Genomic DNA, 17,847 nt, shown 5'->3' with positions numbered 1-17,847 from the left:
AAAGCAAATCAAAGGGAAATAGGATAGATTGTTGCTGTCTTCTCCAGGTCACAATTCACTATAAAGATCAATGAATGTACATTTTAGGAGCTCTGCAATCTACCCAAATACCAAATGTCTTTACCTCCCCCTTGATTCAGGCCTGCCCCCAGTGACCTCTCCAGCCAAAAAACAGGTTGTACCTACATATGAGTGTTTTTGCAAACGATAGGATATATATATATATATATATATATACTGAAATCTTAAAAAGATGAGCTAAGACCCACCCATAGTCTTCCCATAATTTTTTCAGTCCTCTAACAAAGACAGTTTCAAGCGTTCTTCTCAGAAATGCCCAGATCACACAAATCTGAGGCATAGAGAATGCCTCTGCCAGCGCTCTGGTATAGTCTCAGTCTGTCTTTTGATCACACCGCTGCAGTCCCCAAACCTCCCCATTGGAAACCGGTGAAATGCTATATCCATTTCAAAGAGCTTTTGCTTCTCTCCAAGGTCCGTATTGCCAAGCTGGAGTCCCTCTCTGATTCACTATTTGCCTTATGCTCCGTCACAAGTGGGAGATCACAGTCAGTGAGCTTATTGGTTCGCCCGCTTCACTTAGGAACGCAGCCCCACAGCTTTCTGTTGGTGTGCATCTAAGTGGCAGCATCATTTGCTTTAGGGTCCGGAGGGACCAGTCATCTTGCTTTCAGAAATCTAAACTGGAGGGAATAGGTTGAGAACCGCTTTTAATCGTGTCTAAATGGCAAAGGACCCTGGGGCCCTGTGCGACGAATGGAGTTATTAGCACCTGAAACTGCTCTGCTTCTGAATCCCAGGGCATCACTCATAATATGCCTACCTGCAGCTCCGTCTGCTGTCAACTGCCTACAGAGAAGACCCAGTGGGGTGAGGCTTGGAAACAGCTTCCCCATCCAAAGGCAGCAAGGGCACTGGAAGATCAGGCAGATTGCAGCTTTAATAAAACTGACCTTTTAGTGCCCAGGTCTGAATATTTAAAGACCCTGCTATGAAAGAACATTTATAAGTCTGGTAAATAAGTTCACAGGGAAGAGGCTGAAAGAGAGGGTGATGAAAATGAGTACAAGGTGAAAGCATAGGACTAGGAAATGAGAGGCTCCACCTTTCCATACTTACCAGAGGTTCAAGCTGAAGGGGTGTAGATCGGGGTGTAGGTAGGGATAGGGGTGTAGGTAGGTGTGTGTGTGTGAGTGTGTGTGCGTGTGGGGGGGGGGGGGGGGAAAGAGGGAGAGAGGGAGAGAGGGAGAGAGAGAAGCTAAGAAAAGAAGTTTAAGAGAAAAGCCCTGCAAATGAAAGCACACTTTGTACACTTAACACCTGGGGGTAGAGTAAATGATGTTTTCAAGGTAAATTTCAGCTCCTATATCCTGGTTCACTACAATAGCACTGCATGAGCAGGCTTCATGGAGGAGTAAGTCAGCACCTTGATCGGATGCCAAGGGTATGTATTTCCATTGTCATTAGCACCGCAAGTGTAACACAAAGCTCACAGCAGCCCTGGGCAATAGAGCACTAGGTTTTCCAGTTTCACATCAAAGCGGCTTGCTCTCTAGGAAGTCCTGAGACTGCACAATGTGTTATCTCCTCTAAGGCAGTAAGGCAGAAACCCAGAGCCTTTCTCCAAGACTTAGCACTTGTTTCTTTGTAGCAAACAACTGGATAAAATCAACTATACAGTCTGCCCTCTGTAACAGTGAGTTCAACATCATGTGGGTTCAACCAACCACGAATCAAAAATATTTGGGAAAAGAAAAATGTTATGTTTTCGCTGACACGTACTATATAGTCCGCCCTACAATGTTTACATTTGTATTAAGCATGTATAGACTTTTGTTCTTGCCATTATTCTCTAAACATAACAACTGATTTACAGAGCTTTTACATTGTACTAGATACTATAAATACTCTAGAAATAATTTAAAGTATATGGGAGGATGTGCTTAGGTTATATGCAAACACTACACCATTTTTTTTTAATATATTTTATTGATTTTTTACAGAGAGGAAGGGAGAGGGATAGAGAGTTAGAAACATCGATGAGAGAGAAACATCAATCAGCTGCCTCCTACATACCTCCTACTGGGGATGTGCCCACAGCCAAGGTACACGCCCTTGACCAGAATCGAACCTGGGACCCTTCAGTCCGCAGGCCGACGCTCTATCCACTGAGCCAAACCGGTTAGGGCATTACACCATTTTACATAAGGTACTTTAGCATCTACAGACTTTGGTATCCACAGCGGGCCCTGGAACCAACCCCCCCGGGATCCCAACGTAGACTGTACCGCAGGAACACCACAGCATCCAAAATGGCTCTCAGCCTGAAGGAGTTAACATCTCTAAAGAGTCAACTCTGGATTCATACTGAATAATCCAAAAGCACTGCGCCACAGAATCAGCATCAGCAGCATCAGCCATCCAAGTGTACTCTTTCTGAGGAAGCTATTACACACCCTTGCTTTTAACTCCTGTCATACTCTGAAGCAACAAATCAGGCTCTAACCAAAATCTGAAGAATGAAATACAGGGTACTATTGGAAAGCAATTGCCCAGGGTGAAAACAGTTCCTTTGATTGTGCTGTTTTGTCCAGAGCCCTTTCTCTGGCTGCAATTAGAAAGTAATCAAAAGAGGGAAGTAGTAGTATACAGTTAGCCTAGGGCAAAACCTTCTTGCTTCTATGTATAATTCAAGAGAAATGAACTAGTCTCTGGACAAAAAAAAGGAAAATCTAATTTGCCTGACTATCCCCACAATATATAGATGTCTCAGTAGATCTATATTAGTTGATGACATGTTATTAGAGGCTTTAGGGTTTGGGGAAGATAAACATTCAAAGAAATCTCTCCTTCCTTACTTGAAGGGCAAGCCCCATTGGGTCATCATCTGGGAGCTGGTAGGGAGTCACTGCACGCCATCTGCCTGCCCTTGAGGAAGCTAGACTTGCCCTCCTTACCTACCCCCCTCCAGATTCTTAATCTGCACCTTCTCCCACTCTGCTCAGAACAAGCTCCAATACCATAATCTGTCAGGGTATCTTTTTCTCCATTTTAAAGCCAGTGACCTCCGGAAAAGTGTCCAAAAATTAGATGGAAGGTAATCTCCTGAGTGTTTTATTCAACACCCTCCACAGTCCATCCGTAGTCTCCAAATAGACCTCAAGCACTCTGTGTTTCTGCCACTACAAGATCACCCCCCAATTCCTAAACAACCCTCAACATTCTCATTGGAGAGTCTGCCGGCCTTGTTCTAACTAGGATGGCCACATATTCTTGGGCACTTTGTGCCTTGCTCAAGGGCACCTGGCCAAGGGGACAAGGGCAAATGGGAGCTGAAATTCAGCCTCCCTTGTTTGTCAAACCGTGTGCCCTGACATGAGGCTGCCAGGAGGAAGGAATAACCTTCTCTTATTTGTTAAAGGGTGCCATATGGACTAACAGTTCTGGCACCAATATCTACATCTTGAGTACTCAACTGGTCTTCCCTTGGATAATAACAGTTGGTATATAATAAAGAATACTAGAAACCAAAGACCCCAAGGAGTTGGATGCCTGTTTGCCTTGTCATTACAGACGTAATTATATCCTCACTGGGATCTCCAGGTGATTTTTATTCCTACATGAATATTATACATCTGCTAAAGGCCCGGTGCACAAATTCGTGCACTGGGGTGGGGGGTGGGGTGTCCCTCAGCCCAGCCTGTACCCTCTCCAATCTGGGACCCCTCGGGGGATGTCTGACTGCCGGTTTAGGCCCAATCCCACATACGGGGATCGGGCCTAAACCGGCAGTTGGACATCCCTCTCACAATCAAAGGGATGGCGACCCACAGGTTGAGAACTGCTGCTCTAAAGGAATTGAATGAACAAAGAAGGGAAATCATTCTTCATGTCAATCAAAAGCCATATGTTGTAGACTCTTAGAGATAAGCCTTACTTAGAACTTTCTGAAAATGGACTAAGATTCTCAGGAGCAAAATTAAAGGAGACCGGGGGGGGGGGGGGGGGGGGGGGGGGAAGAACACGCCTACCTTGGGGTAAAGAACAAGGAATTCTAAAGCATAAACTAGTACATATATTCCAACAACTTCTCATTATCCATTGAAGCTAGGGGAAATCTATCCAATTATACCCTGAAGAGTTCAAAAGGATCCTGGAAAAAACTAAAACCCTCAGTAATAGTTCACTTCTTACTCCAGAAAACCTGCTGTCATCCTTACCTAAGCTATAACACTCCTACCCCCAAAAGCTGCTTAAAATTCAGCTACATAGCCTACATTAACATAATGCATTTGGCTGATGATGCAGGCACAAAAATTAACGTTCAAGAATTTCAAAGTTGTGGTTGCTGTGGGAACCTTAATTCCAACTGCATGGCACAGATGCAGAATTGTGGACTACTCCCAATACTGATCAAATTGGAGATATTTATTTACTCTGTGCAATGAAGCAAAGCTACAGTTACTAAGAGAAACTTATTTTGGCATTTCTTAGGCTTTCATGCATTTAAATTCTCCACGTTACCACAATACTGTTTGCTGCATTAAATTGCCTCCTCCATGGGGGAAAAAGGGAGAGAATGAATTGATTGGCCAGACATTCAAAGAACCCATCCTGTATGTGTTTCTTATGCATAATCTGATTCAAAAGACAATCATGATATTTTCATTTTACTCTTATGGGCTGTCTGTAAACTCTCATGCAAATGAAAACAAGGCATGAATTTCAACTTGTAAGTGTACCAAGTCATGTAGACCTACAAAACAAAAAAGCAAATTTCACATCTTTAGAACTATAAAGTAGATAAATTTTAAAAGCAGAGAGCACAATTCCAGCCACACCGTTTAATTTATGAAAACTGTCCAAACACTTGCCTGTGTCACTGACTCTCACTGAGAACCCAGCTCTGCGACCAATCACCACAGTTGCACACTTTAGTTATTGGAGGACAAAAATAGGAGATATAAATGTAGCTGTAACAACAACACATAGGCAGACAAAAAAAATTCAACCTCAATCCCTATTCCCAACCTCTCATAACTCTAACAATGGGAAGAAAATGGCCTCAAAATTTAAAACAAAGCTGTCTGAAGACTACCAATTCATATAGTTTTTATCCTAAGCACTAGAGGCCCAACGCACGAGATTCGTGCAAGGGGCTTGGCCCTCGCAGCCCCAGCTTCGTCCGAAAGGTCATCTGGAAGGACGTTTGGAAGGTCAAGGTCGTTTGGGTGTCCGGTCTAATTAGCATATTATGCTTTTATTATTATAGATAATTTCTCAAAATCACCCACACTGGTTAGGTAAGCACCTATGCTGCCAGAAGATCCAACAAATAACACAAAACAGTGTAACTAATAATTATAGTTACCACTTGCAAAAGATGAATAGGTGACCTCAGAGAATATATATAGCAAGATTCATTTCTTCCTAGAGCAAAAACAAATGGGTCTATCTCATCAAAATGAACATCAGAAATGGGACGCACTACAACACATGTCAGATGCGGACCTTCTCTCTCCTTATTCTCAGAGAAACAAGATCTCACTAATAAAACACACCTACCATCTCACATATCCCAACCGTAACTCCTCTCAAGGGAAGAAAGCCAGCAGTGCCCATCCATAATAAAGCAGAGCAGTGAGTATGAGTCAGGACAAATTGAGGTCTGCCCAATAATAGCTAGGCTTCAGATATTATGAAATACTTTGGAGATTTAAAATACTTTTCCTCTGGAATTCTCAGACATATGTATCACATTTAACTAATTCTCCAGCTCCTTCTATTTGGTTTTTGAAGAGAAGCTTCACTGCTTCCCTACCTGCTTCCCTACTGTTTTCTTACCTGTGTGTTCTCCCCCTCCAGCCTCGGTGGTCGGATGCTGGACAGGTGGATGGTCTTGTAGTCACCGGAGTTCAGCTTCACAACAATGGCATCAGCATTCAGCACCTGCATCACCTGTGGACATAAAGGCAAACTGCTTAAACCTGCTTCAATGGCCCAGATAATCATAGCACACATGCTATGGAACAAGGCTTTCGCCAGTCACAAGGAAAAAAAGTGAGATCAATAGTCATTGAGGCAGATCTAATATCATCCATCATGAGGCAACAATGTTCAAAAAACTATGCTACAATAGCCAGGCCCCAAAGACCTGATTATGATTTCTCCAAGAGCGGCGTCTATAGCATTCACAAAGATAGTCAATCTTTTTTATCTTGTCCCTGACCAAGACATTGTGGTTAACTACAGAGCTCACGAACTGGAAATGCAGTCTCTACATGTTATTGAAGATTTTCCTGGAAACAGGATCTAAACTAAAATCAATCCCTATATCTCAATGTGAATCTAGGAAAAGAGGCAAGAGCTGGATTAGAAGAAGGTACCAGCCCTAGATGAGAAAAAAGCAAAGTAGGATGCCCAAAGAGAGAGCAGAAAAATAAAAAACAAGTGAAGGGGAAAAAAGAATTGTCATCTCAGCGTGGAAAAGATGTTAATCTCAGAGGGAGAAACATTAAATTGCTAAGACATTACTTTGGCTACTCTAAAAGGACTACTATGGTCATCTTTGTTTTAGAGCCCCAAATCAGTGCCACTGGACCCCACTCTCAGCTGAAAATGATAAACTTCCAGTCTGAGATCATTTACAAGGATAACTATTTGAAGGGCAAAAGTACAAATATTCCTCTGTGGAAGTTATCAGGATACCCCACTAATGTGCACAGGATAAAATTCCATTGAAACCAGGCTAGGTTTCAAGTAAAACCCACAATTCAGCCAGCAGTCTATAATTCACCCAATTATACTCAGAGCCTGTTGTTACTGGGCTGTTTCCTCCTTTTTGCAAACAACACTTTGCTGCAAGGTAGCTACTGATTACAAAACAGGTCACCATCCACCTCATAGGCAGAATCAAAACCAGCCCTTCCAGGCTTCAGTCAGGTCCCATCAGGATCTAACAGACAGCCAAGCAAACTCCAGGGTCAGCTGCCACTGCATTTTGAGGGTAGAACTTCCCAAATGAAACAAAAAGAGCTAGCTGCTAGACTCTCCTTTGCTGTGGATAAAAGAGCCCTTGTTAACTATTCAGATCTTTGAAAACAAATATACCCATTTGCTCGCACACTCCTCCAAAATGGCTATCTTTTACCTTTTGCCAAAGAACCAGCCACACACACCAAAAAGAGTGATTTAAAGGACAACCTGAAGAGCAAAAAACAAAAACAAGCAAGAAATGATACGTAAGAGGAAACAGCAGGAGGAAAGTGCCATCAAACAGAATGAATGGAAAAAAGATGATAGTTAGAAATGAGCTGTAAATCCATGGAAGACTGAGTAGGGCTGCTGGATGGAGACATCCGTGGTTTTACGACCACAGGTAATAGAAGTCATGTACAGAAAACCAGATCATTGACTGGACAAGTAATGAAAGTCTAAATACCTAAGTAGATTGGGCAGGAAAGGGGTGGGAGTGGGAAATTATATATTTGTAAAATTATATGTACTGGGTAACAATGGTTGATAACATTATATAAATTTCAGATGTACATTATAATACAACATCTGTATATACTCAATGTGTGCTCACCACCCAAAGTCTAGTTTCCTTCTGTTACCATATATTTGACTCCCTTCATCCTCCCCCCATTATACCTAAGATTAACTTGCAACCCTGAAAGCAGCAAAAAGCCACAGATCTGATCATCACAAAGGCTAACCACTCAAAACCAAACAGCCAGGACCTATAACTCACCTGGTCAGAAAAACTTGGTGAGGTCCAAAGGTAATCAAAACCATGGTCTTTGGTCACACCAGGACAAAGTCAAGGTCAGGATTGATTACCTATGTATGGGTGGTACCAAAGGGCATAGGACCCTCCAAATCAAATCAAAGAGCCCCTTATGTCAGCCCAATCACAAAAACATGTCCATGAAAACTTAAAAATGTTGTGGCACCACCCCATAACAAAGAAACAGAATTTCCGGAGGATGAGGCCCAGAAATCAGGATTTTAAAAAGATTTCCAGGTGATTCTAATGTGCAGCCAAGGTTGAGAACCACTGGCCTAAAGGATAATAGAGTAATTAGGCATCTCAAATGAACACACATTTCCTAAATCTCAATGATGAACAGAGCTACACATTCCTCTTGCACCAAAACTAACTCATTGAATTGTCAATTGCCAAAAACATTGAGAAATTCCTATAATCAAGACATGAGAAATATCTAGACATTCTCCTAGTCATGCTCAGAGAGGAATAAAACCAGGGAAAGTATCACAGTGTTCACACCTTCACCCCCGGATTATAGAATGTGAAGATCTAAGCCTGCCCCTATGACAAGTTACTGGTGCTCGTCACCCCCTGTAATGCGTTAGCAGTAGTAGTAGCAGTAGCAGCAGCAGCAGCAGCAGCAGCAGCAGCAGCAGCAGCAGCGGCAGCAGCGAATGAATTCCTGAAGCTGTAAATTTCCGGCCTCAGCAGCACACTCTCTCTGCTTGGCATCTCCCTGATTAGAAACCTCCTCTTCAAGACCTGCACACTCTGACGCTGCCAGCTAAATGAGGTTTGGCTTTCTGGTGAAGGGGTGAATGGGGAGTGCATGTGTGTGTCCATGTGTGTGTATTTAAGGGGGATTTATGACTTATTATTCCTCTGTAAATGGTGTCATTAGTGTCCGGAGAACAAGCAGCTCCAGAGCTGAGGCATGGAAGAGGCAATAAGAGCGGCTCTGGTCACATACTGTGCAATAGGTAAAATGCAGGGCGGTTACTACCCAAAGCCTGCGCATCAGCACCGTGACAGAGCACATTTATAACAGTGAGGTTTCTTATGTGCTTTTCATCAGGATAATCTAAATATTCCCACATCGCTCACTTTCTCCACAGCTACAGATTCCTACTTAGTCTACCCACACATCCACCACCATATCACACACTCTAGGACAGTGACGGCGAACCTTTTGAGCTCGGCGAGTCAGCATTTTGAAAAACCCTAACTTAACTCTGGTGCCGTGTCACATATAGAAATTTTTTGATATTTGCAACCATAGTAAAACAAAGATTTATATTTTTGATATTTATTTTATATATTTAAATGCCATTTAACAAAGAAAAATCAACCAAAAAAATGAGTTCATAGGTTCGCCATCACTGCGGAGATAACCTAAGGCACAGGAGCAGAAATCTACACTGAAAAAGTCACTAACTGGACTCAAAATACATGCCCTAAATCTGAATCCCTCACCGTTTCTTGAAGCCCAATCATAAATGGAAAAAGGAGTGGTTTAATAATGACGACTGTAGGCTAAGGGCTGCCACAAGTCAAGAGAAGTGCAGAGTGCTGTCAGGGGCAAGGAAGGGACATCCATTCCCAGCTCTGGCCTCCTGCCACTCTCCCATCTGCAGAGCCCATCCACAGTGATCACTGGGTGGTGAAGAGCTATTCAGCTTCTTAAAATCCTGCAGTGCATATAAAATGAACAAAAAGAGCCGACAATAGCCTCCTGAGCTACAGAGACACTCAGCATAACTCCCCAGACACAACTTCTGGTATTCCCAAAGCTAACTAAATTATCAGTGCCAGATAGGAATAAAAGGACCAGCAGCCCAAAAAGGGCTTTCTATAGGCACCAGCAGGGAATACCCTTTCTACTCTGAAATCATGGAATCCAGCTGCAACTCCTGGTCCCAAGGCATGTATGCTATGTCTATTCTCCCCAAAGCGAATCCTGTAAATACTACTGAAGCAACACCAAGCGTGGGTGAAATAAGGAATACCCCACAACTATTATAGCAATGGCCTGGAGTCCTACATAGCCCCGTCTCCATCCCCCAGAAGAGTACAGCTGCTACCCTGTGTCCTTGACAAAATGAATACTAAGCACACAATTTCCTGATGCAAATACCTCTAGGCACCTAAGCATGATTAAACGGACTGGACACTATAACAAGTACTTCAAAGGAAACCAGACATCAGACATCAGACAAATTCCCACAGAAGGGCATCCTACAAAACACCCAACCAGGACTCCTCACTGCCAAGGTCATCAAATGCAAAGAAAGTCTGAGAAACTGCCACGCCCAAGAGGAGCCTGATGAGACACGACAGCTCAATTCAGTGTGCTATCGTGGATGGGATGCTGGAACACAAAACAGACATTAGAGAAAATCTAAGGAAATCTGGCTCAGGCATGGACTTCCATTGAAAATAACATAATATTGGTGTACCACTTATAACTGATATGCCATATTCATGTCAGATAATAGTAGGGGGAACTGGAGCGGGTAGGGTAATGCGGAACTCTGTGTACTATCTGCCCATTTTTTCTGTAAATCTAAAACTATTCCAAAAAATAAAGTCCCAAATTAAAAAGCCAGGTAAATATTTTTTTTTTTTTACAAATCTTTTCTAATTCAACCATTTTCTTTTCTTATCGGTAATCAGTTTGCTAACTTAAGCTATAAACCAAGTCTTTTTTTTTTTTTTTAAGAAGACACACTTTATTAAAATACTCAAGTATATTACTTAGCATCATCATTTTAGCATTGATTCTAACTTCATGGTTGTAGTTATTCTGCAGTTTGACGATAAGAGCACATCTCATCTCAGAGCTGTTTTTCATTTTGCTTTTGGGGTATACACCAACTCTTGATCTCTTTTGGCATAACAGAGACCACCTTCCCAACCAGGTCCTCAACACAACTTCATCTAAAAGCCCTACGACAAAAAGTCAAGGAAGTAGCTAGTATTTTTTTGTTCCCTCCACATTACCAAATGGGAATATAATGGAAAAATCTAGATAATGCCAAAAATATTAACAAGTATCCCTGCTTAAGAACCATTTTAGAGAGATATAATAATGAATTCCTTTCAAAGCTATGCCTGGACACACAGCAAAAAATAATCAGGACCAAAACAAGTAAGTACCAGAATCCACCACATCCAGGGACAGCTTATAATTTCACCTCCAAAATTGGACATGGCCACCAATACCAGACAGTTCACTGCGGAGGGCAATCTCCCAGTCAGAGCCCCAAAGGGTAAACTCCTTGAAAGCAGAAACCACTTCCCTCAAGGCACCGCTTCCAGGGCTCCGTGTTTCTAAGTAATCAATTGGTTCAGAGAACCAAACTAGAGGCCCCTCACAAGACAGGGGAGTGAGAAGACTCACCTCCTGAGGACACGCTGCCACTCCTCACCACTGCCCCTCCACCCCACCCCTTTGCGTTATTCAGGACTGTGAAATCTGCAAGACCTAAGCATACAGCAGAAGGGACAGGGAAGCCAGGCCACGTGCTCAGGGGACCATATGGCTACAAACAGCACAGATCAGCTAAAACGCCACAGGGAAGGCAGGCAGGAAATTGGCAAGCCACGACAGGCACAAAAGTCTCAAGCAGGCTCAGCTAATCACTGTGAAGTGAACATGCTTCTCTGCTAACCTGGAGAGACAAGAAGAGCCCTCCCTTGCATTTCCTTCCTTAAGAAGTGAGGCTGCTTGAGCAGAGAATGGAAACCAGGCTTTCAGTGGGCCACATGTATCAAGAGAATACTTGGCTGAGTTTCAAATTTCTCAGAAGTGAGACTCTTGGTCCACAGTCTGACCTACAGTGTTGCATCAGTTCCAGAAATCACCTATAGTGTCCCAGAGGCATTCAGTTCAAGAGTTCATAGGTCACCTTTCTTGGGCTTTTCAGGCTATTTTGCTGTTCTCTGAGCAAATAATTCCTAGGAGACAGGGTGACTGCTAAAGAGAGAACCTCTAATTGTTCAGGCCTTATAGTCACCTCAAAGCAGAATCATTCAGCAAAAAGTAGGTCTGTCAGACTATGTTCTTGAAGGCCCCTGGCATCTCAGGACCTTTTTAGGTTTTCTCGGTATTAACAGACATTTTAAATCAGGTAAAATGACTAGAAAACTGCAGTTGGGCTCTAGGTTGTGAAAAGAAATACAGATCATTTTTTTCCTTTTACATTTACTGCTGCTATCCCATGTTCTATAACAGGGGTTGCAAACTATGGTCCAAGGGCCATCCAGCCCACTGCCTACTGTTATAAATAAAGTTTTATTGGAACACAGCCACACACAGTCATTCACACACGATATGTCTATAGCTGTTTCCTTGCTACGGTGGCAGCATTGATTAGCTACAATAGAGACTATATGGCCCTTAACACCTAAAATATTTATTATATGGCCCTTTAAGAAGTTATTCGACCTCTGTTCTAGAACGTATTAGGAAATGAACATACAGAGGGGTATACACTTGTTAACATTGCTGAAGAGCTATTTGGCAAATATGCTCCAAAATATTCCTGAGGAAATAACTGTCCTTTACACAGAGATTTATTCCATTTTCTAAATAATGGAAAAATGATAAACTATATGAATATCAACCTATTGGAGACTGGTTAAATAAATTATGGTGTGGCCTCACAATGGCACAGAGAATTACAAACTGAAGCAAGCTCAAACATTTACTTTGGTTCCTTCCTTAAATACCCCTAAAAATATAAAGAAATTTTATTTTATTTTATTTCCATAAGCTCAAAAAGACAAAAATTAATGGGAGAAAAGAATACAGCAACAAAACTCTGAAAGCTGGAATGCAGATGTATGGATAGAAACAGTGGTGACAAACACAATAGCAATCTGATTTATACTCAGACTTCCCCCAATCATCAAGACTAGGATTGGTTTAAAGCTTATTTAAGAAGCACCTGGGCCTCGCCAGTGTGACTCAGTTGGTTGAGCATTATCCCATGCACTTAGAGGACAAAGGTTCGATTCCCGGTCAGGGCACATGCCCAGGTTGTAGGGCTTAGTCCCCAGTAGGAGGTGTGCACCAGGCAGCCAATTAATGTTTCTCTCTCATCGACGTGTCTATCACTCTCTCTCTCCCTCTCCCTTCCTCTCTCTGAAATCAATAAAAACATATTGGGGGGAGGGGGTGTGCTAGGAGGGTAGAAGCACCCATACATAAGTCCACTGCTTCTGACCCAGTGTTCAATATCTCATTCTTAAATAAGGGAAATCCTCTTACTTAAGAAAGCCTTTTAAAAAAAAAAAAAAAAAGAAAAAAAGAAAGAAAGCCTCTAATATGAAAAAATAAGGGACCAAAATAACCAAAGAGAATTAAAAACAACTTGGAGAACATAGACTATGCAAGAAGAAATTTTTCAAAAGATTATAATAATTTACTCAGAAAGCTAATATGATATTCATTTCTGAAACAAGTAGTAGATGTTGTTTTTAAAATAGTAATAAGAAAAACATTCAGAGAATTTTTAAAAAGCTCTCTGTTCACACATAAACAAAATGCATCACTGAAATTTCAGGAAAAAAAAGGATTTGCTAAGATCTTGCAGAAAGAAAAAAATCATACAAGGACAGGGAATCAGAATGACTTTTTAAACCTCTAAAAAACAAGAAAATAAAAATTCTCTAATAGCTAAATGACAGTGAAGCAATGTCTTCATAATTCCAAAGGAAAATAACTTCTAACAAAATTCTATACCCAGATGAACTACCAAATTGTAATTACAGAATAGACATGAACTGTCCCAAAATATTTACCTATCAAGCACTTTTTCCCCAAGAAGGTAAAGAATATGTGCCACCAAAATAAAGTATTAAATGGTAAAAAAGAAGCCATGGAGCCTGGCCAAGTGGCTCAGTTGGTTGGAGTGTTGTCCCATACACCAAAAGTTGCAGGTTCAATTCCTGACCAGGAAACATACCTAGGTTGTGGGTTCAATCCCTAGTCAAGGCACGTATGGGAGGCAACTGTTCCATGTTTCTCTCTCACATCAATGTTTCTCTCTCTCTCTCTCTCTCTCTCTCTCTCTCTCTCTCTCTCTCTCTCTCTCCCCCCCCCAACCCCCTTCTTCTTTCTATAAAATCAATAAAACAAACAAACATATTTTTGGGTGAGAATTAACATTAAAAAAAAAAAAAGCAGCATAAGCCATGGAATTCAGCAAAACATAGTTTCGACCCAGGGATAAGGCAAAACAACAACAACAAAACCACACCCCAGGATAATGGTGAAGAAATCCAATGATGACAGCTCTGTATCAGGGAAAAAGAACTAGTCCAGATTGGTACGGGTCATAAGGCTCCTGAAAAGTACTGTTGAAAGATAAAATTAACAGACTAAATCAATCTCTTCAGAGGTTTAGACAAGTAGACTCTGAGGGTTAAATTAATCCGTATGTACAAAATACACCTACATTTTAAAATTATTAACTCTAGTTAAAACAAAGAATTGTGCAGGAAATGAAAAGTAGTCATAATATGCTATGTGGCTCAATGGTGATTAGTATTTCCCTACCAAACTTTGAATATTAAGTGAACCAGAATTACGATAAAGTCCTAATGGAAGGATTAGGTAAAACTACACGCACACCCGTGAATATGTATGCATGAGTGAAAAAACTAAATCCTCATCTTTCATGGCGTGAAGAGAAGAAGTTATATCTAACACTGAAAGACTTAAAAAAGAACAATATAAACATTCTATTCAGAGATCTGGATTGCCAAGAGTTAAAATGGCTGCCTTAAGGGAGAGGAAAACTGGACTAGCTCATTTCTTAATAAGACAGAGTTCTTTAAAGTCTTATTAAAATAAAAACTTACAAACATAAAAATTATATACAAGAGATTACAGATCAGTACTACTCAAAAGTAGCTACCAGTCTGCAATGATATAAGAAGCTTGTACCACAACATAAATCAACTACATCGCTGAGAACACTGCTGACATTTTTTCTGTAGCAAGCTTTTCTTGATGAAAAGAAGCAATGCTTTGATTTACATTCTGGCTCAAGTTCCTAATATCAAGGCACTTTGAGCAGGTCAAGTATAGATGAAGGGTCAACAAACTTTTCTGTAAAGGGTCAGAAAGCAAATATTTTAAGCCTTACAAGCCATATGGTTTCACAACCGGTCACCTCTGCCACTGTCTCATGAAGACAGCTACAGACAACATGTAAACAGACAGATGTGGCTACATTCCAATTTATTCATGACTCTGAATTTTTATTGCATCTAACTTTCATGTGCTACAAATCCCTTTTTTTTCTATGTAAAATCCTTTCTTAGCTTGCAGACCATACAGAAACAAGCAGTGGGACAAACTCGGCCCTCAGGCCACAGTTTGCCAACCCCTGTGGTAGACAGTCAACTTTGCTAAAAAGAAAAAAACTGTCATAGTAGTTTCTTCTAATATAAGTGTCTTTTCGTATCTTTTTTATGCTTTTTCTTGTTTTAAAAACAAAAATAGCCCTAACCGGTTTGGCTCAGTGGATAGAGCGTCGGCCTGTGGACTCAAGGGTCCCGGGTTCGATTCCGGTCAAGGGCATATACCTTGGTTGCAGGCACATCCCAGTAGGGGGTGTGCAGGAGGCAGCTGATCGATGTTTCTCTCTCATCGATGTTTCTAACTCTCTATCCCTCTCCCTTCCTCTCTGTAAAAAAATCAATAAAATATATATTTTAAAAAAAACACACAGAAATAATGCTGAAAATTTTTTAAAATCAAAAAAGTTTTAAAACTATTTATCTACCTACAAACACATTTTCTCTCTATTCTCTAAGCAGGCCTATACCCAAATGACCTAAATTTAAGATATTCCAGGAAAATGATTATTCATCATAATCCTCAATTAAATAGTTATTAGAAGCAATCTCCTGTATCCTGGCACTGTAATGAATAAAACTTGATGGTAATGAAAAAGGCCTCACCATGTTTTAAAACCAAATAGAAAAGACCAAAAACACAAAACGAATCCTGGAATCCTGGATTTTTAAAATGAAGAAAATGTTTCTAAAACCAGCTATCCCTTTTCTAGTTACCAGTAAAGTCAGGTTTAAGATAAATACAAAGCTACTGACTCGGTCACCTAATATTTTGAATTTCTTCAGCAATGCCTTAGTTCCCCAACTATCAAAGGTCCAAAACCTCAAAATCTTCTAGGTTTCTCTACAACTGAGAAGGGGGCTGGTAGGGACAATACATGGTAACGGGACCTTCATCTGCATTACTAATATCACAAGCCCTCAAAGTGATGATGGTGAAAACGAAACGCCTGCCTCCCTTGTTGAGTGAATCATCATCCTTTCACTGTGTAGTTACAGTCTTCAAATAGAAGAGATTACAGGAAACATAAGCATAACCAAGTAAGTTCTAATTAGGTGGAGCAGCCACCCAAGTCTAGGTTTCTAAGCCAGCACAGCCCTCACACAGCAAGAAAGCCAAGACCCATCCTAGTCTGGTCAGAGTGGGAAAATGCATAGGGAGTATCCAACCAGGAACTACTCCCACTGATGTCCACTAAAAGGTGCAATTGTGGTTAACCTGACCACTGCTTGGAAAACATATACTAGAAAATGGAAAGGGACCACTTGAGCACTGTGACCTATTCCTTTGAGCATCATAAAAAAAGAAAGTGAAGAAATTCAGCCAATTCCTCAGAGACTTTGTTAAAATTTTACTGTTCTAAGATAAATCGTTCCAGGATTTTTCAGGCTGACAGTGCCACCTAGTGGCTTTCCATATTAAACAGTTAGGCGACATTTGGGACAGCCACCTCTCAGTTAGAGGATATGAATATTTAACCACTTTTAGTCCATAAAGACAAAGTGTCCGGCATTTCTTGCCAAAAGTAAAAACAGGATGGAAAACATTACAGCATTTGAGGAAAATGAGAACAGGTCTGCCCCACCAAGGTACCAAAGCCAGTAACTAAGAAAAACACTTGATGATTTTTAGAGAGAGGGAGTGAGAGAGGGAGACATCGACTAGCTGCCTCCCAAATGCACTGCAGCTGAGGCTGAGGATCTAACCTGCAACCCAGATACTTGACCAAGAATCGAACCCTCAATCCTTTGGTGCATGGGCCAACGGTCTAACCAGTGGGTTCACCAGCCAGGGCAAGAAAAAAAACATTTATAGCACCACTACTGGAACCAAATAATCTATTTAGTAGTTCTAGTTCCCATCAAAGAAACCCATTCCAGGACACAGCAGTGGAGAGCTCTCAAAAAAAAAAAAAAAATCACATTAAAAAAATCCAAAACCAAGAGAGTTCTAAAACAAAAGAGAAACTTGAGGTCATACACATCTGGGCATAGGAAATCTAAGAAAATGCATTTTCTAAGCAGACAAAAAGAACCCCTAAAATATAAGTGATATTTCAAAATGGCAATATCCACAACTTTAACACCTGAACTTCTAATGAAGTTATGCAAATTTACAAAAAGTAATTTTAAAGTTCTTATGGTGTCTAAGTCCCCTACCATAAACACACGTGTGCAATCATGCATACACCTCTACACACCACTGGCTTGCCTTGAAATAAAAATGCTTCAGCTTTTGATTGATTGTTCATATTTCTGTATTATCAATAGCCTGACAACAATCACTATGCATCTCAAGATGTTGAGAATGACTCACCTTGGCAACAAACTGCTTGTCCTTTTGGTCCAAGTTAGCAGTGGGAGCCACATAGTCTCTCCATATCCGCAGCCTGCGTTCCTTAGCAAACCTGACAACAAAGCAAGGATGCAAATCACTCAGACAGATTAGGTTAGCAAAGGGAATCCACCATCACCATGGAATCAAACAGTACATAATCCTACCACTGACAAGGCACCCAGGAGAAAGGCCATCAGTCAAATTAGATTAAAGTGTGACAACAGCCACAAGAAAAAGTGTATATGCAGCTATCCAAGATGAATATATAAACCACAAACCCATCAATGGTAGATTAGATCTAAATATGCAATTTTTTGAACATGGACAATTCAAGTCCACCTTGATAATT

The 17,847-nt window shown here is 41.1% G+C and overlaps 1 protein-coding gene across 1 annotated transcript in view; it reads right to left on the bottom strand.

Annotated features, from left to right (window-relative positions):
* The window catches only part of SND1 (staphylococcal nuclease and tudor domain containing 1), a 457,273-nt gene that overhangs the window by 388,214 nt on the left and 51,212 nt on the right, over positions 1-17,847 (bottom strand). Inside the window, exons 9-10 of the mRNA XM_059711713.1 lie at positions 17,478-17,568; positions 5,866-5,979 (exon numbers count right to left, since the gene is read on the bottom strand). Of these exons, the coding sequence (XP_059567696.1) occupies positions 5,866-5,979; positions 17,478-17,568 (205 nt within the window). The remainder of the gene's footprint in view (positions 1-5,865; positions 5,980-17,477; positions 17,569-17,847) is intronic.

The sequence above is a fragment of the Myotis daubentonii genome, chromosome 10 (assembly GCF_963259705.1).
Source record: "Myotis daubentonii chromosome 10, mMyoDau2.1, whole genome shotgun sequence".
Classification (NCBI taxonomy): Eukaryota; Metazoa; Chordata; class Mammalia; order Chiroptera; family Vespertilionidae; genus Myotis; species Myotis daubentonii.
The sequence above is the reverse complement of the archived record's forward strand: the minus strand, read 5'-3'. Positions and strand labels throughout refer to the sequence as shown.